This window comes from Bufo gargarizans, chromosome 2 (genome assembly GCF_014858855.1).
Source record: "Bufo gargarizans isolate SCDJY-AF-19 chromosome 2, ASM1485885v1, whole genome shotgun sequence".
NCBI classification, from domain to species: Eukaryota; Metazoa; Chordata; class Amphibia; order Anura; family Bufonidae; genus Bufo; species Bufo gargarizans.
The window spans coordinates 33,623,125-33,647,620 of NC_058081.1; the positions used below are offsets into that span (position 1 = coordinate 33,623,125).

The window sequence follows — 24,496 nt, forward strand, 5'->3', positions numbered from 1 at the left end:
GGATTTATCACCTGCCTCCAGCCACATAATCACAAGTTATTTTCTGTCAGATGAATGGCTAATTTTTGGGTCCTGTACTCCCGTGGCCTAATATAAAAATTTTCTAGGCTCCAGCAGGGCACATTTTTGAGAGTTTCCCTTTAAAACGCATAGAAATGGCCCCTGATTAAAATACATATTTTTTGTGGGAATTCTTGCCAATGATCCCCCTCTGGTATGTCACTGTCTATGTTGTGGGACTATTTGTGCACTTCCAGTAAGTATTTGGTGGCTGCATATATGACCTGAAGGTTTTTCAGGTTCGCCTGCCATTAAATTCAATGGGGCCCGCCGCGAACGCGCGGTTCGCGAACATTGCATTGTGAACGCGCATTTGCGAAACATACCGGCTGATGTTCGTTTATCACTAGCCATGATCACGGCATCCGGATTATTCCAGCTTAGCTCCCCCTCTATTGAGAGAGTGGGCAGGTCCCACATCCTGCAGCATGGGTGGAGAAGGAAGTTAGAGTCAGTGTAGCCTCCCCCCTGCTAGGGGTAGGGTGTGTGATAGCTGTGCATAGGGAAGACAGCAAGGATCTTGTCTTGGCTGAGACTTAGTCATATTCCCAGTCTGAGCACCTTCAGCTCTGCTGGATGAGAAAAGCAGAAAACTACAGACCACCTCCAGAGTTCCAGGAAGAAAGCATCTCCTGAGAATCCATCTGTGAGATAAATCCAGAGACCTAGGATAAGCCAATTCCTCCTCAGCTAGTCTGTCCCCACAAAGCAAAAGCTACCAGATAAGTGCAGAAGCTAACCCTGCAATAGTTACAGAGCTACCAAGCAGACGTTTTTATCCTGCAAGCTCCATATTTAAAGCAGAAGTATTCATTCCTGCCAATGATTGCCGAAACCTGCTGGGACCAAGAGACCAAAGCTGTATACTGCTTGGATGAAAGTTATGTCAAGTAAAGCAACGTTTTAACTTTATCTAAAGGTCTGGACATCATTTATTCTGCCAAGTTCCTCTATTACTCCTACTATTATTACACTAAAATCTATTGCAAGTGCGTCCGGCCGTACAAAGGTAGGAAATCCTACAGAGACATTACAGGCCATTACACCACTCTGGCATTCCTAATCTGGGACGTGCGTTATAACACCTTGGAAGGACCCTGAGATAGTACCCTGCACACGCTGCAATTGGCGTCACGACAAATACAGAACATTAACACTGCATGTGCACACAATGAGAGCTTACCAAGATCTGACCTGAAGCTCGGTGACCTTATCTACCTTCTGCTCATTAACATTACGTCTTATATCTGCACTGTACAATAAAACTAACAAAATGCTGAAATTAATTTGCAGGCCTTAACTCTTCACGCATTTTCGTGTACATCTACGTGGGGGAATGTGTTTTTTTGCTGTATTCTCACGTTAATGTACTTGCCTTGATTGAGCAGGCGCAGCTCCTGCACTCGCCCGATCAGCAGCAGGGGCCTGGCTGTTACGACAGATATTTCTCTTATACCTTATCTCTGTGGAGCCTCCTCTCCTGGTTTTGGCTCAAAATCACTGACCATAACACTGACGTGTGAATGAGGCATAAAACTGTTCAGCATATATTGTACTGTATTGAAACAGGAATCAAACCCTGAAAAGGTGTAGTCCCACAGTGGGACAAAAATAAAAGTGAAAAAAAAAAAATTATAATAATAAAAAAAAATTGCCTTCAAGTAAAGCCCTTTCACGTCATCAATTCATGTACAATATTACATGTTTGATATCGTCGCTTCCGGAACGGCTGGCTCTATAAAAATGTCACATGATCTACCTGTCAGGTGAATGCCCGTAAAAATAAACTGTCAAAATAGCCTTTTTTTTTTTTTTTTTTTTCACTCTGTGGAGACCTCAGCGTCTCATCAAATGTGAAATGGTGCCCAAAAACAATTATAAAAAAATCTACCCTCCAAAAATCATATGGAGCTCATTTCCTTCTGACCCCTGCTGTGTGCCCAAACAGTTTACAACCATACATGAGGTGTTTGTATTCAGAAGAAAATGTTTAACTAAATTTGGTATATATATATATATATATATATATATATATATATATATATATATATTTTTTTTTTTTTTTGTGCCATACATTTTTTACAATTATTAAAAAAAATCTAAAATATACAAATTTAATCTCTATTTCTGATGCATTTCTGCCGGGATTTGAACTCACAACCTTATACATTAGAGCCAAGAACCTTAACCACTACGCTATACAGCTACATGGTAGCCTGCAGTTAAATATAAATTGATACTTCTGCTTTATAGGAATACTTACTACATGAGAAACTACTATTTGTTTTTTCTGACACAGTTTATCATTTAGCTTTTATAGCTGAGTGGTTAAGGTTCTTGCCTCTAATGTAGAATGTTGTAAGTTCAAATCCTGGCAGAAACATTTCAGAAATAGAGGCTAAATTAGATTTAAATACACTGGGTGTCCCCAAGCACTGACTCCATATATGGACATAGCTATATATAGAGTCAGAGCAGGGACTCCTAAGCGCTAACTCACACTGTACAGCAATCTTCTGCATAGACCTCAATGGGACCCGGCACCTTCCCCTCTTCAGAGCAGGGGATGCCTGGTTTAATGCTTGGGTTCTCCCATAGACTTCTATCGTACTCGATCAACACTACTGATGATATAAAAAAATAAAATAAAACATTCACTGTCAAAAGGAATTCAAACACAAAGTATACTAGAAAGTTGAAGATGTGTTCATAAAATATGACAAAGTACTGCTTGTATGTCGTCCTGTATGGTCAGATCTTAGAGCAGAAACTCCATGACCTACTCTATGCTCATCTTGTTTTTCTCCTTATGGATCATTAGGTGGGCTTTGAGTCATTCATAGTGGTTGATGATGGAACTACTGCTGTGGTGGAAGATCTTCGTGTAGCTGCTGAGATGAGAAGACGTGGAGTGGGTGGAGTGATTAGGAGGTTTTGCTGGGGTGTTATGCGTTCTGACTACCCGGAGGTTAAAAGAGTTCGATCCTCTGTAGCTGGGAATTCATCAGCTAATATGGTGGAAACATGCAAAAGGATCACCTGTAAGGTAGGTTCAATCTTTCTTTTATATTTCTTTATTATAATTTTTTTTTACTCTTTATTTAATGGCATTTCAGCAATAAGAAAAAAAAATGCAGAACCCACGATGTAAGTCTTCCTCCCCATAATCCCTTTGAGCAGAGAGATAAAAACTTACGTAGATCATTCACTTGTTTCTGATTCAACCACGGCGTCCAAGAGTCAATAAATGCCTCATAATTAGTTAAAAAATTATAAATAGTGTGGTTTTCGCTCTGGTAGATAGGGTAAGCGGACGCAGTACAGAGGCAAAATACAAGTTCTTAACTCCAACTTTAGTGTTTATTCACACTTGCGGCAGTTGCACAAAACACGTCACTTTGTAGTCTTTGGTGTTAATTCACACACAAATGGGCAGTTAAATTTGCACAGAACAACATGTCACAGTCTTTGGTGTTAATTCACACACTATGGAAAGTTTATATTGCACAAGAAACCTTGCTGGCAGTTCTGCCTCCAGTAGTCCACCACAGCAGGCTTTAGGGGGCCTGTTACCCCTGCACATGGCTCTCAGCCCTCCAGTCCGGCACAAAATCTCAGATCCCAACACAGAGACTTAGCTGCTTAGCCCAGCTGACTATTTAAGGACAGCCAGGTGCTGCCAAAACCCAGACCGACACTTAAACTCCAGTCCGGTATTTGACCTCACATGGCTGTAAATCAGCCCAGCAGCAAATGCTGAGTAGTGATGAGCGGCAGGGGCTGTATTAAAATTTGCAATATTTTACGAATATTTTGTAGAATATTCGTCATATATTCGAGAATTCGAGATTATTTTATCGAATGTGATAAATTGGCAATGTAAAAATCGCGTAATGCGTATTCATAACGCGAAATACAGGCGTGGATCACTTGGGCTACATTTTTCAAGCTGAGACTGGAGAAAATGGTTGGCACGGCAGAACATTAGAATAGCTTTACATGCAGATAGTCAAGTGTTCCAATATATTCGCGATTGTGCTAATCGGCTGTGATTAGAATATTTTATCGCACTACGTGCAACTTCACATTTTAGCAGGTCTGACTACAGTTTACGGATTGGTGCACTAAGTATTGTTGTGAACTTGACATTGCTTCCTTCTCATTGGCCCACAAATAATTTGGTATTCAAATATTCGTGCTCAACACTAATGCTGGGAGAAAAATACCTGCCTTCCCAGACAAAACCCCTCACTGTCACATACCCCCCCCTTTGTTCAACTCTGAGGTACCCTGGACAGGGCATCCGTGTTTCTCTGTAACCGGCCTGCCCTGTGTTCCACCAAAAACGTAAAGTTTTGTAAGGACAGAAACCATCTGGTGACCCAGGCATTTCTGTCTTTAGCCTGGCTCATCCACTTGATAGGGGAGTGGTCAATCACCATACGGAACTTTCTCCCTAACAAATAATAGCGGAGAGACTCAAGTGCCCACTTGATAGCCAGGCACTCTCTCTCCACTATACCATACTTAGTCTCAGCTGGGGTGAGCTTATGGCTGAGGAAGACAACAGGATGCTCCTCCCCGTTGACTTCCTGAGACAGTACATCACCGAGGCCTACTTCGGAGGCATCGGTCTGTACTTTAAACTCCCTTTTGAAGTCAGGCGTCACCAAAACCGGGGACCCAGAGAAAGCAGAGACTTCAAAGCGGAGAAAGCCTCTTCCGCCTGATCATCCCAACAAACCATCACTCACTTGTGTCCCTTCAAGAGCCCTGTCAATGGCGTGGCCACCATAGCAAAGTGGGGAACAAACCTCATCTAATAGCCCACCATTCCCAGGAATGACTTTGCTTGCCTAGTTGTGACAGGTCGGGGCCAATTTCTTATTGCCTCTATTTTGTTTACTTGGGGTTTGATGACTCCACGCCCAATGACATACCTCAGGTACTTAGTCTCCTCTAACCCAATCACACATATTTTTTTTTCGGGTTAGCGGTTAGTCCAGCCTTTCGAAGGGAGTCCACTACAGCCTGCACTTTGGGTAGGTAACTTTCCCAGTCGCTACTGTGGATGACAATATCGTCCAGGTAAGCCGAAGCATACCGACGATGTGGACGAAGCACAATGTCCATAAGTCGCTGAAAAGTGGTGGTGGTGCCATGCAGACCAAAGGGTAACACCTTATACTGAAACAGCCCCTCAGGTGTGACGAATGCAGTTTTCTCTTTGCCAGCCTCCGTTAAGGGCACCAGCCAGTACCCTTTCATAAGATCCAAAACAGAAAAGTACCGTGCTTGTCCTAACTTCTCGATTAGCTCATCCACCCAGGGCATGGGATATGCGTCGAACTTAGAAATATCGTTAAATTTACGAAAGTAGTTACAAAACCGCAACATCCTGTCCGGCTTGGGTATCAATACTATTGGACTGGCCCACTCACTTTTTGACTCCTCAATGATGTCTAGCTGCAACATTAGCTGCACCTCTGCAGAGATGGCTTGTCGCCGAGCCTCGAGTACCCGATATGGTTTTAACCAAACTTTTTCCTGAGGCTCAGTGACAATGTCATGCTGGATTATGGAAGTGCGTCCAGGGAGGTCCGAGAACACATCTGTTTTCCAACTGGCCTCCTGAATCTGTTTAGAGGAGAGGCTGTCAGCAATTTTTACTGTGGCAGCTGCTTCTCTTGCATCTCCTAGAAAACCTGGGCGCGGGCTGTCTTCTATAGGTTTCCCTATTTTTCCACGGTTTGAGTAAATTCACATAGTAAACCTGCTCCGGCTTTCGCCGCCCTGGCTGGTGTACCTTGTAGTTTACATCTCTAATTTCATGGGTACCTTTGTAGGGCCCCTGCCACCTAGCCAGGAACTTACTGTCCACGGTCGGCACCAGAACAAAAACCTGATCACCCGGGTTAAAGATCCAGACCCGAGTCTGCTGATTATAGACCTGACTCTGGGCTTGCTGAGCTGCCTCTATATGCTCCCTAACAAGAGGCAAAACTGTCTCTATTCGATCTTGCATCTGGGTAACATACTCAATAAAAATTTTATGTGGAGTGGGTTGTTGTTCCCACGCCTCTTTGGCCATATCCAAGAGACCGCGAGGGTGTCTGCCATATAGCAGTTCGAAGGGCGAGAACTCAGTAGAGGCCTGGGATACCTCTCGCACTGCGAACATGAGATAGGGCAGAAGGAGGTCCCAGTCCTTTCCATCTATAGACACTACCCATGTGGCAGGCGCAGCACTATGAAGTCCCTATTGCGCTGTGGCATTAGAAGAATTTTGATATCTCTGACTTTTAGTCTAACCAGACTGTCTATTACTCTGTAATTCCTCTAGCGCTGTTCTATGGAAACACTAGGTTTAAAGAGCACACCAAATGCTTCAAATAACTTCTTTATTAACTTCAACGTTTCTTCATATAACACTGCTGCCTCCGCAGCAGATAGTCCATGTACATAACACGTGTTGAAAAGATATCACAAAATGGTGGTATGATTAAGATGGTGGTTCAACTGTTCAATCTTGTCATTCAACATAAGTTATTTAAGCACTTTATGATCTCTCTGAGAGGTATATCTGAGGTCTAGTAACTAATAGTTCACTTGCAGTACGTAGTTAGCAGTGACTATTTGCAGATTGGTTGAGTATGATCTGGTATGGTTGTATGCAATTTGGATTGCAATATGGAATCTGACGGCTTGCAATTGTATGGTTGCAATTTGTAGCTTGCAATTAGTATTTGCAATTGTATGGTTGCAATTGGTGGAACTGTAAGTAAACACATATATATCTAGTTCAGTATACAGTTCTAAACACAATACTAACAATATGAACATTATATAACTGTTTTAAATACCTATATTGGCCTCTTGTTCCCATAAAACTCAGCTCTCAGTGAAGCGAATGTCTCTTCAGCTCCTGTCTCTGGTGAATAATGATGCTAGCAGCAGGAGCTGGAGGAATTCCCAGACAGGCTGTGTGTGAGGCTGGCTGTGATTGGTGAAAACTCTTGCTGTGTGAGAAGCTGGCTGTGATTGGTCTAGAATTCTGCCCAGCAACAACAGATTAACACTATACTTTCTGTTGTTTCTGCTGTGTCACTGAGCCTACCTTACACTATAAAATGAATGTTAAAGGCATATTATCTTTTCTGCTTCTGTAAACACAAAATATAACAGTTATATGACATCCAAAACATGATGTCACAGTAAATAACTTTGCTTTTGTCTTTAACACATAAACATAGGAACTGCACTGAGGCTATTGGCAGGTCTAGCTGTATAGCAATGGACGAACTTCGGCCGAGACGGTTTGCGAACGCGATCAAATGTTCGCGAACTGCAAGTTTGCGGCGGGCCCCTTTCACTTTAATGGCAGGCGAACCTGAAAAACCTTCATCTCATATTTGCAGCCAGCAAACACTTACTAGAAATACACAAATAGTCCCACAACATGGACAGTGATATACCAGAGGGGGATCACTGGCAAAAATTCCCACAAAAAATATGTATTTTAATCAGGGGCCATTTCTATGCGCCTTAAAGGGAAATTCTAAAAAAATATGCCCTGCTGGAGCCTAGAATTTTTTTTCCTATCGGTTTGATGTATACAAATGTGCAGCACTCCATGTGTTTGTATCCTGCAGAGTCTATTAAAAAAATGCATATGTTAACGTAAATTTCATTTCTACTATTGAACTGTATGGTGAACGGACGCCACTGTACAGCATCAGTCTGATGCATCTGTTAACGCAGACATTTTTGGTATGCATTAAATGGATGGCAAAAATAGGATGTGAACCCAGCCCTAGTGTCAGAATCAGCATCAGTACACAGCGGAGCAGCGTGGCGGAGAGGAGAGGCAGCCATGTACTGACAGAGTGCTAACTGGTCCTGGTGGTCAGGGATGAGGATTGTTTCCCAAGGATCATTTTCTACTGGGAAATATAGGGCACAGTATAATACACTAGAATCTATATAATATAAAGATATTATCCCTACCCCCGAATGATAATACAATTAGGTGATCATTTATTATATAGAAACACGTCTATGTTAGGCGTATTTCTGACACAGATTGTTGTGCAAAGATCCTTAGCACCGCAATCTGCATCTTTTTCCCGCTCATGCCAGGTCTAAAAAAGGATGGCGTGGGCAGGGAAAGGGATACAGTTATGGCCATTCAGATATTGGATACCACCGCCATACATTGACCGGAAAACACTTCTGCACAGTGACCGGATAACACCGCCATACTGTGATGGGATAAAAGAGTATAAGAGGGCATAGTACAGGGAATGACTAGGGGCGCTGCACAGGGTGTGGTAAGAGGGCACAATGCAGGGTATAAGGGGGCACAGTACGGGGTAAGGGGCACAGTACAGGGTGGGGGCACAGTCACATGACCCTGTGATATTAGAAGGTCCTTATGGTGAATGCAGTTCATACGCCACCATAATGAGAAGCAGAGGAGTGAGACAGGGGTGTGATTATGTGGCTAGAGATAAAAAATGTAACTGTTGGCCAGTACAGGCCCCAAAAATTACACAATAGGCATTACCTGACAGTAAAGAACTTTGGATTCTGTGGCTGGAGGTACATTAGGCAGTCACAGGATAAAAATATAACTGTCAGCCAGTACAGGCCCCAAAAATTAGTCAATAGGCATTTACCTGACAGCAAAGAACTTTGGATTCTGAGACTGGAGGTACATTAGGCGGTCACAGGATAAATATGTAACTGTTGGCCAGTACAGGCCACAAAAATTAGGCATTCAATGGACATAAAAGGCCTTTTATGTCGCTATATTTAACTAAGACAGGGACCATGATATTTGTGGGCTGTCATGAGGAAATTCATGGTCCCATGATTCAAACATGGCCGACTCGTCACATGTGTTGAATTTCTCAGAGATCCATGCCTCATTCATTTTTAGAAATGTGAGGTAGTCCACACTGTCGTGATAAAGGCAAGTGCGCTTATCGGTCAGGATCCCCCCTGCTGCGCTGAATGTCCTTTCGGACAGGACACTGGACAAGGGGCAAGCCAACAGTTCCATGGCAAATTGTGCCAGCTCTGGCCACAGGTCAAGCCTGCACACCCAGTAGTCCAGGTGTTTATTGCTTCTCAGAGCGTCCACATCAGCCATTAACCTTATGTAGTCGGACACCTGTCGGTCTAGTCGTTCCCTGAAGCTGGATCCGGAGGACGGCTGTCGATGGGTTATGTGCAAGAATTATCTCATATCCAAAGTGACCAACACATCTTCAAAACGCCCTCTTCTTGCTTGCACTGTTGGATTGGTACCTGCAACTGTTTCTCTGTGAGTGGAAATTCCTCTGCCAGCGCCCTCAAAAGCAGAATGCAGCATTTCTCGAAGCAAGACCTGGAAGTGCTGCATTCTGACAGACCTCTGTGATGGTGGTAACATTTCCGCCATTTTGTGTTTGTACCGGGGGTCTAAGTACATTGCCACCCAGTACTGGTCCTTGCCCTTTATGCTTTTTATACGGGGGTCCCTCTTCAAACACTGGAGAATGAAGGCCCCCATTTGCACTAAACTGGAAGCGGTGGAGTGGCCTGGCTCCTGCTCATCATCCAGGATAATATCATCCTCGTTCTCCTCCCCCCAGCCACGGACAACACCAGATATCTCAGAAACGTTTAAAGCATGCTCTTCTTAGCTCCTCCTCTGCCCCAGCACCATCCTCCTCTGACTGCTCTTCAGACTCCTGTGTTTGACTTGTCTCAGATGGAGTAGCCCCCCCTGGGAATTCATCCAGGATTGCGACTTCCTTATCTTCCTGCTCCTGCTCCTCGACGGCTTGATCAATGACACAAAGTGTAACAGACCGCTTCAGCAGACAAGGGGTTAAAATCCGTTTAGGCGATATGCCCCTTTCTGAGAGACAGGCACAGCTACTGCAGAACACCAAACTCCCGAACTGGATACAAAATAGCACTCCAAACTGGAACCTCGCGAATAGCTGCTAGCAGACGAACAGGAAAAGCATACAATCAGCTTACACTCCTGGCAATCAGTCTCTAACAGCATACAGGGAATCCCCCCAATAACGAGACAAGGCTCCGTGTTGAAGGTCAAGCAGTGGTCTGACGTGCTGGCACACCCAGCCTGGTTTTTATTGCAGTTGTTGCAAATACAGGACAGATACAACACATCCCAACAATGCATCATGGTTTCCTCCTCTCTGTCCTGGAGACAACCGAAGAGTAATCTAATTATGTCTCAGGACAAAGGGGAATCGCCAATACACATGTGGCGACAACAGGACAGACATCACCATTTAAACACACAATGGGACAATAGAAACACACCCACACAAAATCCTCCCCTCTGCCGGTGATGATTATTGAACACAATGGCGAATATAATTGTCAAAGGCAGAGAAATACAGTTTTATAAAACATATCACAGGAACCCCAAAACATGCAATAACCCCATAACCAATATATCCTCGGAACCGGGGGATCTGGGTGAACCACATATCCAAAATTCACCCACATCCGTTCAGTAGTTTGGAAGATACAGTTTTATGCCAGTTACACCGAAAATATACAAGTTATACAGAAAATAATCACTAATAAATGTGTCCCCTGTTTGGTAGTTTCAAACTACTGAATTATGTCTCTGTGCACCAAATACAGGCAAGAAAAGTCAGAACAGTGTCTGTGAGTTAAAATGGCCACTATCTATTGTTCTCACCATGTGCTTCATCCATTGTTCTCACCATGGGAATAGTAAAATCCAAGCAAGTAAGGCAAATGATGCAATCCAGGGACAGAGGGCTCAGTCCCAAGTGCCTTAAGACCCAATAACTTATAGGACCATAATCCCAGGGCAGGAGGCTGGCAAACAGCCCCCTCTAAAACACTGTGGCGAGGTTGGTTTCGCCACACATCTCCCCCTCCCAGGGAAGACTAACCAGATATCTGACCTCACAGTCAGTACCTGAGTTAGTCTGGCAGTCCAACCACAACCCAATACTGGACCTGTTGAATCTTGGGGCCTGGCTCTGTTCTGTAGGTCCCCAGCTGTTGAGTGTGCATCTGCTACTCCTTGCTTTGTGGTTCTCCAGCTTGGAGCTGTAGGTACTTGGTGGGCAGAGGCTGACTGCGCTCTGCCCAGATACCAGCTCTTCCGCTGGGGTGAGGGGGGTACAAGCCAGTCCTGTAACAAGGGGGTCGGTGGAGCAGAGGCTAGCTGCTCTCTGCCCTGATGCCAGCTCTTCCACTGGGAAGGGATCAGTGGGTATTGCAGGCTCATCCCCTGCCCCCAGAACTCGGTTGGTAAGTAGCTGGGAAGGGGAGGGCTCGCTTACCTCCTCCTCCTGGTATCCCTGCAGAGATGGCTGGAGATCTGGTTGTTTGAGGGGGAGACCGACTGTCTCCTCTTTGGCTAAACAGCCCTGTTGCTGGGGGACAGGACCGACTGTCTCTGCCCCCTGTAACTCAGCCTGCCGCTGGGGAATGGAGACTGGACTCCCAATTCCCTGTAAATTACGGATCCACCGCTGGGGAGAGGTGGTAGCAAGCTCCTCTCCCATCCATACTTCCATACTCTGTGGAGGGAGACCGACTGTCTCTGCTCCCAATACAGTGTCCTGCTGCTGGGGAAAGGAGACTGGCCTCTCTATTCCCTGATGGACACTCTGCCGCTGGGGAATGGAGACTGGGCTCCCAATTCCCGGCACATCACTCGGCCGCTGGGGAATGGAGACTGGGCTCCCAATTCCCAAAAAATCATGCTGCTTCTGGGGGGCAGAACAACTACCTCTGCCCCCTGTAACTCAGTCTGCCGCTGGGGAGGGAGGACGCTGTTCTCCTCTCCCTGCATTTCACACTGCCGCTGGGGAATGGAGACTGGGCTCCCAATTCCCTGCAGGACCGGTGGAGAGACCTCGGTCCCGTCTCTACCGGCCACCTGGGGTCCTTCCCAGTAACGCTCTACAATATCTGGCCAGCTGAATGGGTCTGGATCTGGGTCTGTCACCTTACTGTCCTGCTGAGCCTTCCCAATGGAGTGGAAGAGATCTCGGTAGTCCTGCTCCAGTTCCCACTCCAGGGTTGCTAGGTGAGCCAGGTCTTGCTCTATCTACCTCATCGGGGTCATCCCACTCATGCCTAGCCTCCCTCTCATAGAAAATGTCCTGAAGTCTGGACTGTGCAGGGCTCCTGAAGTCAGGCTCTGCAAAGGACTCCCATAACAAGCCAGGACCATCAAAATTCTCTCCCTCTGGCTTGTCATGCTCAGCTGTCCAGGGTATATACTGTGCCATATACCACCAGAGCGCCTGGTAGGCATCCTTCAGCCATAGCTCCTGCCATACCCGGTGCTCTAGTTCCTTCACCCATTCCTCCAGGGGCTGCTCTCCCAGGAAGGGCATCCGCAGGGCCACTTGCTTCTGCAACCGCTGCTCTTCACTGGGGAGACTCTCACCCCGCTGGTATCGTACATTATCCAGGGCCTGGTACCAGATGCCTTTCCTTAATGCATCCCGGCCATCCAGGTCCTTCTCGTATAACACTGCTGGTTCCATCCTGCAGCTGTCTGGGTCGCTGTACTGTGACATGCGTTGCCCTTAAATTGTAGAATCCACAGAAATGGTGTCTCCTGTAGCTGTCCTTCTGGCTGTAGGAACGATCCCGCTGCTTGCCACCAATGTAACGGACCGTTTCAGCAGACAAGGGGTTAAAATCCGTTTAGGTGATATGCCCCTTTCTGAGAGACAGGCACAGCTACTGCAGAACACCAAACTCCCGAACTGGATACAAAATAGCACTCCAAACTGGAACCTCGCGAATAGCTGCTAGCAGACGAACAGGAAAGGCATACAATCAGCTTACACTCCTGGCAATCAGTCTGTAACAGCAGTACAGGGAATCCCCCCAATAACGAGACAAGGCTCCGTGTTGAGGGTCAAGCAGTGGTCTGATGTGCTGGCACACCCAGCCTGGTTTTTATTACAGTTGTTGCAAATACAGGACAGATACAACACATCCCCACAATGCATCATGGTTTCCTCCTCTCTGTCCTGGAGACAACCGAAGAGTAATCCAATTATGTCTCAGGACAAAGGAGAATCGCCAATACACATGTGGAGACAACAGGACAGACATCACCATTTTAACACACAATGGGACAATAGAAACACACCCACACAAAATCCTCCCCTCTGCCGGTGATGATTATTGAACACAATGGCGAATATAATTATCAAAGGCAGAGAAATACAGTTTTATAAAACATATCACAGGAACCCCAAAACATGCAATAACTCCTCGGAACCGGGGGATCTGGGTGAACCACATATCCAAAATTACCCACATCCGTTCAGTAGTTTGGAAGATACAGTTTTATGCCAGTTACACCGAAAATATACAAGTTATACAGAAAATAATCACTAATAAATGTGTCCCCTGCTTGGTAGTTTCAAACTACTGAATGATGTCTCTGTGCACCAAATACAGGCAAGATAGCACCGTGTGGAAAAGTCAGAACAGTGTCTGTGAGTTAAAATGTCCGCTATCTATTGTTCTCACCATGTGCTTCATCCATTGTTCTCACCATGGGAATAGTAAAATCCAAGCAAGTAAGGCAAATTATGCAATCCAGGGACAGAGGGCTCAGTCCCAAGTGCCTTAAGACTCAATAACTTATAGGACCATAATCCCAGGGCAGGAGGCTGGCAAACAGCCCCCTCCAAAACACCGTGGCGAGGTTGGTTTCGCCACACAAAGCAATGCACGCTCCAGAAAGAAGGCGTAAGGTACGATGTCACTGATGGTGCCTTGGCTGCGACTGACCAGTTTGGTGATCTCATCAAATAGCCGAAGAAGTCTGCATGCGTCGCGCATGAGCAGCCACTGGCGCGGCGCGGTGAAAAAAAAAATCTCCCCAGAACCTGTCCTGCCGCAGAGTTCGTACAGGTAGTCGTTAACTTCACGTTTCTGCTGGAGCAGCCTATCAAGCGTATACAAGGTGAAGTTCCATCGCGTCGGGCAGTCACAAATCAGACGTCTGACAGTCAGGTGGTGCCGCTGAATGTCAGCAAGGCGAGCCATGGGCGTGTAAAATCTTCTAAAATGGCCAGAGATTTTCCTGGCCTGCCGCAAGAGGTCCTGGACCCCGGGGTATTTGCTGCACAACTAAGTTCAGGACGTGTGCCATGCACGGCACGTGTGTCATTTTGCCCTGTTTCAGCATGCTCAGCAGATTTGCACCGTTGTTGCACACCACTTTACCAACTGTCATATTGAGCAAGGTTAGCCACTGATCGGCCTGTGACCGCAAAGCTGACCGGTGTAGCTCTTGGCTTCCAGGCACAACAGATGCAGCACAGCATGGCAACCTCTCACCTGGCACGTCGAATAGGTTCTGGTGAGCTTGGGGGGCGCAGCAGAAGAGACGGTAGCAGCAGAAAAGGAGGAGTCAGCCGAGGAGGAGAGGGAGGATGGAGTAGGAGGAGAAGAATAAGAGGCAGGCCTGCATGCAATCCGTGGCGGTAACACCAAATCTACACGGATGCCACCGGTTGCATGCTTGACGGCCGTCAGAAGGTTCACCCATTGGGCAGTAAAAGTTATGTACCTTCCCTGCCCGTGTTTGCTAGACTACGTGTCTGTGGTCAGATGTACAGTCGGGTCCATAAATATTGGAACATCGACACAATTCTAACCTTTTTGGCTCTATACACCACCACAATGGATTTGAAATGAAACGAACAAGATGTGCTTTACCTGCAGACTGTCAGCTTTAATTTGAGGGTATTTACATTGAAATCAGGTGAACGGTGTAGGAATTACAACAGTTTGCATATGTGCCTCCCACTTGTTAAGGAACCAAAAGTAATGGGACAATTGGCTTCTCAGCTGTTCCATGGCCGGGTGTGTGTTATTCCCTCATTATCCTAATTACAATGAGCAGATAAAAGTCCCAGAGTTCATTTCAAGTGTGCTATTTGCATTTTGAATCTGTTGCTGTCATGAGATTCAAAGAGTTGTCACTATCAGTGAAGCAAGCCATCATTAGGCTGAAAAAACAAAACAAACCCATCAGAGAGATAGCAAAAACATTAGGTGTAGCCAAAACAACTGTTTGGAACATTCTTAAAAAGAGAGAACATATCGGTGAGCTCAGCAACACCAAAAGACATGGAAGACCACTGAAAACAACTGTGGTGGATGACCGAAGATTTGCAACCAAGTATTAAAAAGTGGAAGTTTGAGTTATGATTATTATTCTGTCCCATTTAATTTTGGTCCCTTAACAAGTAGGAGGCACATATGCAAACTGTTGTAATTCCTACACCGTTCACCTGATTTTGATGTAAATACCCTCAAATTAAATCTGACAGTCTGCAGTTAAAGCAAATCTTGTTTGTTTCATTTCAAATCCATTGTGGTGGTGTATAGAGCAAAAAATGTTAGAATTGTGTCGATGTCCCAATATTTATGGACCTGACTGTATCTTGGCACCGACACTGTGTGTCAGAGATACATTTATTTGCCGCTGAACGTGGCCATATAGCTCTGGGATGCCCTTCTGGGAGAAATATTTCCTTCCGAGGACCTTCCATTGCGGTGTTCCTATGGCCAGAATTTTTCTAAAGGCCTCTGAGTCAACCAGTTTATATGGCAGTAGTTGGCGGGCTAGCAGTTCTGACAAACCAGCGGTCAGCCGTTGGGCAAGAGGGTTATTCGGCGTCATCATCTTTTTTCGCTCTAACATTTGGGGCAAGGAGGCCTGCCTTTTGCTGCATGAACGCGACGACTGCACGGTGGAAGGTGTAGTGGAGGACAAATGGGAGGAGAGAGAAGGAGAAGAGGCAGGACCGGGAGTGTCGGGAGTGTGGCTTTGTGGTTTCTGACGGTGTTGCCCCCACTGGACTCGGTGATGGGAGTACAGCTGCTTTCTTAAGGTGGTCGTCCCAAAGTAAGTGTTGGGCTTACCGCGACTTATGTGTTGATAGCACAGGCTGCAGATGGCAACACTATTGTCTGCAGCAGACACGTAAAAAAAAAAAAAAAGCCCACACTGCGTAGCCATGTGCCTGCGTCCTGGGAGCACCAGATGCGTGTATGGTGGATGGCTCATTCCAGATACATTAGCAGTCTGCTTTTGCACTGTAAGTTCTGCCTGCTTCTCCTCCTTCTCCTCCCTTTCTGCAGCTCCGTCTCTCTCCTTCTGTACTCCCCTCCTCTTCGTCTCTTATGGGCACCCACATGACGTCCATCGACACGTCATCATCGGATTCGTCACCTTCACCACCACTGACATTAGAGATTTTGGAGTAGGCAGCAACAGCGGGGACTGATCTGGGTACTGTCGTCAGACTGCTGGGTGGCGACCATTGATACCTCCTCTTCCTGATCCGATGCCAATAATGGCAGCGCATCGGTAAGGTCTTGTAATGGATGGGAAAATAATTCCTCTGACTCGAGCGGAGGGGATATGGTGGTGGTGTCTTTGGGGGTGCACACAGCAGAGAGTGAAGAGGGTGCAGGTAAAGAGGATGAGGAAGGTGCAGAAGCGGAAGAGTGAGTGAGCCACTCAACCAAGTCTGGTGCGTCCTTTGACATAATCGCATGCACCTTCTGCAACTTCCCACTTAGGCTGTGGCCTGGTGCATCTGCCCGACCCCTACCACCCCTGCAGAATTGCCTGACCTCTTCCTCTGCCTGTCATTTTCAAAAGGACCCTGTGACAAAAGTTCCTATAGAAGAGCAGTATTTGTGGAAGAAGGTATATCACACCCCTGCCTCAATCAGTTTTTTTGGGGGGCAACTGGTAAATCACACCAGTAGAAATTATTTCTTCAAATAGTGTTTTTCACTCTGTTTAGATGTGTTAACACAGCAAAACCGCAGACAAATGCTGCACTACCTAAATGCACTATATATAAAGTATATAATTGGTATATAGCACCCCTGCTTCAATATTTTTTTTTGGGGGGCAACTGGCTAATCACACCAGTAGAAATTATTTGTTCCAATAGCGTTTGGCAATCTGTGTAGCTGCAGTATCGCAGCAGAAACTCGCATAACTGCTGCACTATACAATTGCACTATAATATACTTTCTATGTTAGAAAGTATATTATAAGTATATCACACCCCTCAATAAATCACACCTATTGATAGCACACCTATACCAGTCCTTAAAAGGACTTTTGTGGCTCTATTAGCTAGCGTTTGGGGTCACTAACAGTCTGTCCCTGCTCCACACAGCAACCTCTCCATGCACAGGCAAAAGACTGAATGTAAAATGGCGGCCAGATCAGGTTTATTTATAAGGTAGGGGGTATGTCCATGTGCTGAAACGTCTCAATTGACTGTCCTGTACCACCTGATGGATGTGTCATGGGTCAAAGTTCTTCACAATGTAAAAGAATATGGCGGACAGCAAATGAGCAAAGTTTGCGGCGAAACGACCGCCGGGCGAACCGCAAGGCCATCTCTATAGCTGTATACACATACAAGCTACACTAGCAACCCAGGTCAGGTCCAAGCTGGTCAGCTACACTCCCACCAAAATTACCTATAATTCTATTTTCTTAGTAGTAGGACTTGAACATTAATTTGAGGAATTTTCCATCAGGTTCTCACCTCTCAAGTGTCTTTTATCACTCTCAAGTAGAACAACTAACTTCTGTATAGGACGTTCCAACATGAGTGGAGTAGTGAGTAGGGATGAGCGAACTCGAACTGTATAGTTCGGGTTCGTACCGAATTTTGGGGTGTCCGTGACACGGACCCGAACCCGGACATTTTCGTAAAAGTCCGGGTTCGGGTTCGGTGTTCGTCGCTTTCTTCGCGCTTTTGTGACGCTTTCTTGGCGCTTTTTGAAAGGCTGCAAAGCAGCCAATCAACAAGCGTCATACTACTTGCCCCAAGAGGCCATCACAGCCATGCCTACTATTGGCATGGCTGTGATTGGCCAGAGCACCATGTGACCCAGCCTCTATTTAAGCTGGAGTCACATAGCGCCGCCCGTCACTCTGCTCTGATTAGCGTAGGGAGAGGTTGCGGCTGCGACAGTAGGGCGAGATTAGGCAGATTAACTCCTCCAAAGGACTTGATTAACTGATCGATCTGCAGCTGTGGATCATTGAGCTGCTGATCCTCAATTGCTCACTGTTTTTAGGCTGCACAGACCGTTTGTCAGTCTCATTTTTCTGGGGTGATCGGCGGCCATTTTGTGTCTTGTGGTGCGCCAGCACAAGCTGCGACCAAGTGCATTTAACCCTCAATGGTGTGGTTGTTTTTTGGCTAAAGCCTACATCAGGGTGAAGCTGTGACACCAAGTGCATTTAACCAGCAATAGTCTGTTCATTTTTTGGCCATATACAAAATCAGGGGCAAGCTGCGCCTGTCACCAAGTGCATTTAACCCTCAATGGTGTGGTTGTTTTTTGGCTAAAGCCTACATCAGGGTGAAGCTGTGACACCAAGTGCATTTAACCAGCAATAGTCTGTTCATTTTTTGGCCATATCCCAGTCTAATTCTGTCACTAAATCCATACCGGTCACCCAGCGCCTAAATACTAGGCCTCAAATTTATATCCAGCTAAATCTGTCCCTAGTGCTGTAGCTGGGCGAGTTATTTAGTGTCCGTTCAAGCACATTTCTTGTTCTGGGTTGAAATACAATTCCCAATTTAGCAATTTCATAATTTAGTGGTTCCTGCTATATCAGAGCTCTTTGAAATCTATCCCAAAAAGGGTATATAATATTGAAGGTGCACATAGGGTCATTCAGAGTAACTTCACACACACCCGCTACTGTGTATTTCCAAGTCTAATTCTGTCACTAAATCCATACCGGTGACCCAGCGCCTAAATACTAGGCCTCAAATTTAATTCCCTCTAAATCTCTCGTTACCCACCGCTGTACTGTTGTTGCTGGGCAAGATATTTAGTGTCCGTCAAAGCACATTTTTTGTTCTGGGTTGAAGTACAATTCCCAATTTAGCAATTTCATAATTTAGTGGTTTCTGCTATATCAGAGCTATTTGAAATCTATCCCAAAAAGGGTATATAATATTGAAGGTGCACATAGGGTCATTCAGAATAACTTTACACACACCCGCTACTGTGTATTTCCAAGTCTAATTCTGTCACTAAACCCATACCTGTCACCCAGCGCCTAAATACTAGGCCTCAAATTTAAATCCCTCTAAATCTCTCGTTACCGTTGTCCTGTTGTAGCTGGGAAAGTTATTTAGTGCCCGTCAAAGCACATTTTTTGTTCTGGGTTGAAGTACAATTCCCAATTTAGCAATTTCATAATTTAGTGGTTCCTGCTATATCAGAGCTATTTGAAATCTATCCCAAAAAGGGTATATAATATTGAAGGTGCACATAGGGTCATTCAGAATAACTTCACACACACCCGCTACTGTGTATTTCCAAGTCTAATTCTGTCACTAAATCCATACCGGTGACCCAGCGCCTAAATACTAGGCCTCAAATTTAATTCCCTCTAAATCTCTCGTTACCCACCGCTGTACTGTTGTTGCTGGGCAAGATATTTAGTGTCCGTCAAAGCACATTTTTTGTTCTGGGTTGAAGTACAATTCCCAATTTAGCAATTTCATAATTTAGTGGTTTCTGCTATATCAGAGCTATTTGAAATCTATCCCTAAAAGGGTATATAATATTGAAGGTGCACATAGGGTCATTCAGAATAACTTCACACACACCCGCTACTGTGTATTTCCAAGTCTAATTCTGTCACTAAACCCATACCTGTCACCCAGCGCCTAAATACTAGGCCTCAAATTTATATCCAGCTAAATCTGTCCCTAGTGCTGTAGCTGGGCGAGTTATTTAGTGTCCGTTCAAGCACATTTCTTGTTCTGGGTTGAAATACAATTCCCAATTTAGCAATTTCATAATTTAGTGGTTCCTGCTATATCAGAGCTCTTTGAAATCTATCCCAAAAAGGGTATATAATATTGAAGGTGCACATAGGGTCATTCAGAGTAACTTCACACACACCCGCTACTGTGTATTTCCAAGTCTAATTCTGTCACTAAATCCATACCGGTGACCCAGCGCCTAAATACTAGGCCTCAAATTTAATTCCCTCTAAATCTCTCGTTACCCACCGCTGTACTGTTGTTGCTGGGCAAGATATTTAGTGTCCGTCAAAGCACATTTTTTGTTCTGGGTTGAAGTACAATTCCCAATTTAGCAATTTCATAATTTAGTGGTTTCTGCTATATCAGAGCTATTTGAAATCTATCCCAAAAAGGGTATATAATATTGAAGGTGCACATAGGGTCATTCAGAATAACTTCACACACACCCGCTACTGTGTATTTCCAAGTCTAATTCTGTCACTAAACCCATACCTGTCACCCAGCGCCTAAATACTAGGCCTCAAATTTAAATCCCTCTAAATCTCTCGTTACCGTTGTCCTGTTGTAGCTGGGAAAGTTATTTAGTGCCCGTCAAAGCACATTTTTTGTTCTGGGTTGAAGTACAATTCCCAATTTAGCAATTTCATAATTTAGTGGTTCCTGCTATATCAGAGCTATTTGAAATCTATCCCAAAAAGGGTATATAATATTGAAGGTGCACATAGGGTCATTCAGAATAACTTCACACACACCCGCTACTGTGTATTTCCAAGTCTAATTCTGTCACTAAATCCATACCGGTGACCCAGCGCCTAAATACTAGGCCTCAAATTTAATTCCCTCTAAATCTCTCGTTACCCACCGCTGTACTGTTGTTGCTGGGCAAGATATTTAGTGTCCGTCAAAGCACATTTTTTGTTCTGGGTTGAAATACAATTCCCAATTTAGCAATTTCATAATTTAGTGGTTTCTGCTATATCAGAGCTATTTGAAATCTATCCCTAAAAGGGTATATAATATTGAAGGTGCACATAGGGTCATTCAGAATAACTTCACACACACCCGCTACTGTGTATTTCCAAGTCTAATTCTGTCACTAAATCCATACCGGTGACCCAGCGCCTAAATACTAGGCCTCAAATTTAATTCCCTCTAAATCTCTCGTTACCCACCGCTGTACTGTTGTTGCTGGGCAAGATATTTAGTGTCCGTCAAAGCACATTTTTTGTTCTGGGTTGAAGTACAATTCCCAATTTAGCAATTTCATAATTTAGTGGTTTCTGCTATATCAGAGCTATTTGAAATCTATCCCTAAAAGGGTATATAATATTCAAGGTGCACATTGGGTCATTCAGAATAACTTCACACACACACGCTTCTGTGCATTTCCAAGTCTAATTCTGTCACTAAATCCATACCGGTCACCCAGCGCCTAAATACTAGGCCTCAAATTTATATCCCGCTGAATTTGAATACAATACATTGGGCCAAATAATATATTTGTTGTTGTGGTGAACCATAACAATGAGAAAAACATCTAGTAAGGGACGCGGACGTGGACATGGTCGTGGTGGTGTTAGTGGACCCTCTGGTGCTGGGAGAGGACGTGGCCGTTCTGCCACATCCACACGTCCTAGTGTACCAACTACTTCAGGTCCCAGTAGCCGCCAGAATTTACAGCGATATATGGTGGGGCCCAATGCCGTTCTAAGGATGGTAAGGCCTGAGCAGGTACAGGCATTAGTCAATTGGGTGGCCGACAGTGGATCCAGCACGTTCACATTATCTCCCACCCAGTCTTCTGCAGAAAGCGCACAGATGGCGCCTGAAAACCAACCCCATCAGTCTGTCACATCACCCCCATGCATACCAGGGAAACTGTCTCAGCCTCAAGTTATGCAGCAGTCTCTTATGCTGTTTGAAGACTCCGCTGGCAGGGTTTCCCAAGGGCATCCACCTAGCCCTTCCCCAGCGGTGAAAGACATAGAATGCACTGACGCACAACCACTTATGTTTCCTGATGATGAGGACATGGGAATACCACCTCAGCATGTCTCTGATGATGACGAAACACAGGTGCCAACTGCTGCGTCTTTCTGCAGTGTGCAGACTGAACAGGAGGTCAGGGATCAAGACTGGGTGGAAGACGATGCAGGGGACGATGAGGTCCTAGACCCCACATGGAATGAAGGTCGTGCCACTGACTTTCACAGTTCGGAGGAAGAGGCAGTGGTGAGACCGAGCCAACAGCGTAGCAAAAGAGGGAGCAGTGGGCAAAAGCAGAACACCCGCCGCCAAGAGACTCCGCCTGCTACTGACCGCCGCCATCTGGGACCGAGCACCCCAAAGGCAGCTTCAAGGAGTTCCCTGGCATGGCACTTCTTCAAACAATGTGCTGACGACAAGACCCGAGTGGTTTGCACGCTGTGCCATCAGAGCCTGAAGCGAGGCATTAACGTTCTGAACCTGAGCACAACCTGCATGACCAGGCACCTGCATGCAAAGCATGAACTGCAGTGGAGTAAACACCTTAAAACCAAGGAAGTCACTCAGGCTCCCCCTGCTACCTCTTCTGCTGCTGCCGCCTCGGCCTATTCTGCTGCTGCCGCCTCGGCCTCTTCCTCCGCCTCTGGAGGAACGTTGGCACCTGCCGCCCAGCAAACAGGGGATGTACCACCAACACCACCACCACCACCTCCGTCACCAAGCGTCTCAACCATGTCACACGCCAGCGTTCAGCTCTCCATCTCACAAACATTTGATAGAAAGCGTAAATTCCCACCTAGCCACCCTCGATCCCTGGCCCTGAATGCCAGCATTTCTAAACTACTGGCCTATGAAATGCTGTCATTTAGGCTGGTGGACACAGACAGCTTCAAACAGCTCATGTCGCTTGCTGTCCCACAGTATGTTGTTCCCAGCCGGCACTACTTCTCCAAGAGAGCCGTGCCTTCCCTGCACAACCAAGTATCCGATAAAATCAAGTGTGCACTGCGCAACGCCATCTGTAGCAAGGTCCACCTAACCACAGATACGTGGACCAGTAAGCACGGCCAGGGACGCTATATCTCCCTAACTGCACACTGGGTAAATGTAGTGGCAGCTGGGCCCCAGGCGGAGAGCTGTTTGGCGCACGTCCTTCCGCCGCCAAGGATCGCAGGGCAACATTCTTTGCCTCCTGTTGCCACCTCCTCCTTCTCGGCTTCCTCCTCCTCTTCTTCCACCTGCTCATCCAGTCAGCCACACACCTTCACCACCAACTTCAGCACAGCCCGGGGTAAACGTCAGCAGGCCATTCTGAAACTCATATGTTTGGGGGACAGGCCCCACACCGCACAGGAGTTGTGGCGGGGTATAGAACAACAGACCGACGAGTGGTTGCTGCCGGTGAGCCTCAAGCCCGGCCTGGTGGTGTGTGATAATGGGCGAAATCTCGTTGCAGCTCTGGGACTAGCCAATTTGACGCACATCCCTTGCTTGGCGCATGTGCTGAATTTGGTGGTGCAGAAGTTCATTCACAACTACCCCGACATGTCAGAGCTGCTGCATAAAGTGCGGGCCGTCTGTTCGCGCTTCCGGCGTTCACATCCTGCTGCTGCTCGCCTGTCTGCGCTACAGCGTAACTTCGGCCTTCCCGCTCACCGCCTCATATGCGACGTGCCCACCAGGTGGAACTCCACCTTGCACATGCTGGACAGACTGTGCGAGCAGCAGCAGGCCATAGTGGAGTTTCAGCTGCAGCACGCACGGGTCAGTCGCACTACAGAACAGCACCACTTCACCACCAATGACTGGGCCTCCATGCGAGACCTGTGTGCCCTGTTGCGCTGTTTCGAGTACTCCACCAACATGGCCAGTGGCGATGACACCGTTATCAGCGTTACAATACCACTTCTATGTCTCCTTGAGAAAACACTTAGGGCGATGATGGAACAGGAGGTGGCCCAGGAGGAGGAGGAGGAGGATGAGGAAGAGGGGTCATTTTTAGCACTTTCAGGCCAGTCTCTTCGAAGTGACTCAGAGGGAGGTTTTTTGCAACAGCAGAGGCCAGGTACAAATGTGGCCAGCCAGGGCCCACTACTGGAGGACGAGGAGGACGAGGATGAGGAGGAGGTGGAGGAGGATGAGGATGAAGCATGGTCACAGCGGGGTGGCACCCAACGCAGCTCGGGTCCATCACTGGTGCGTGGCTGGGGGGAAAGGCAGGACGATGACGATACGCCTCCCACAGAGGACAGCTTGTCCTTACCCCTGGGCAGCCTGGCACACATGAGCGACTACATGCTGCAGTGCCTGCGCAACGACAGCAGAGTTGCCCACATTTTAACCTGTGCGGACTACTGGGTTGCCACCCTGCTGGATCCACGCTACAAAGACAATGTGCCCACCTTACTTCCTGCACTGGAGCGTGATAGGAAGATGCGCGAGTACAAGCGCACGTTGGTAGACGCGCTACTGAGAGCATTCCCAAATGTCACAGGGGAACAAGTGGAAGCCCAAGGCCAAGGCAGAGGAGGAGCAAGAGGTCGCCAAGGCAGCTGTGTCACGGC

General features: G+C 46.4%; 1 protein-coding gene across 1 annotated transcript in view; it reads left to right on the forward strand.

Moving 5' to 3' along the window:
• Positions 1–2,795: 2,795 nt before the first annotated feature.
• LOC122925557 (histidine N-acetyltransferase-like) overlaps positions 2,796–24,496 on the forward strand; it is an 88,011-nt gene continuing 66,310 nt past the window's right edge. The window contains exons 1-2 of the mRNA XM_044276915.1: positions 2,796–2,810; positions 2,882–3,106. Coding sequence (XP_044132850.1) covers positions 2,796–2,810; positions 2,882–3,106 — 240 coding nt within the window. The remainder of the gene's footprint in view (positions 2,811–2,881; positions 3,107–24,496) is intronic.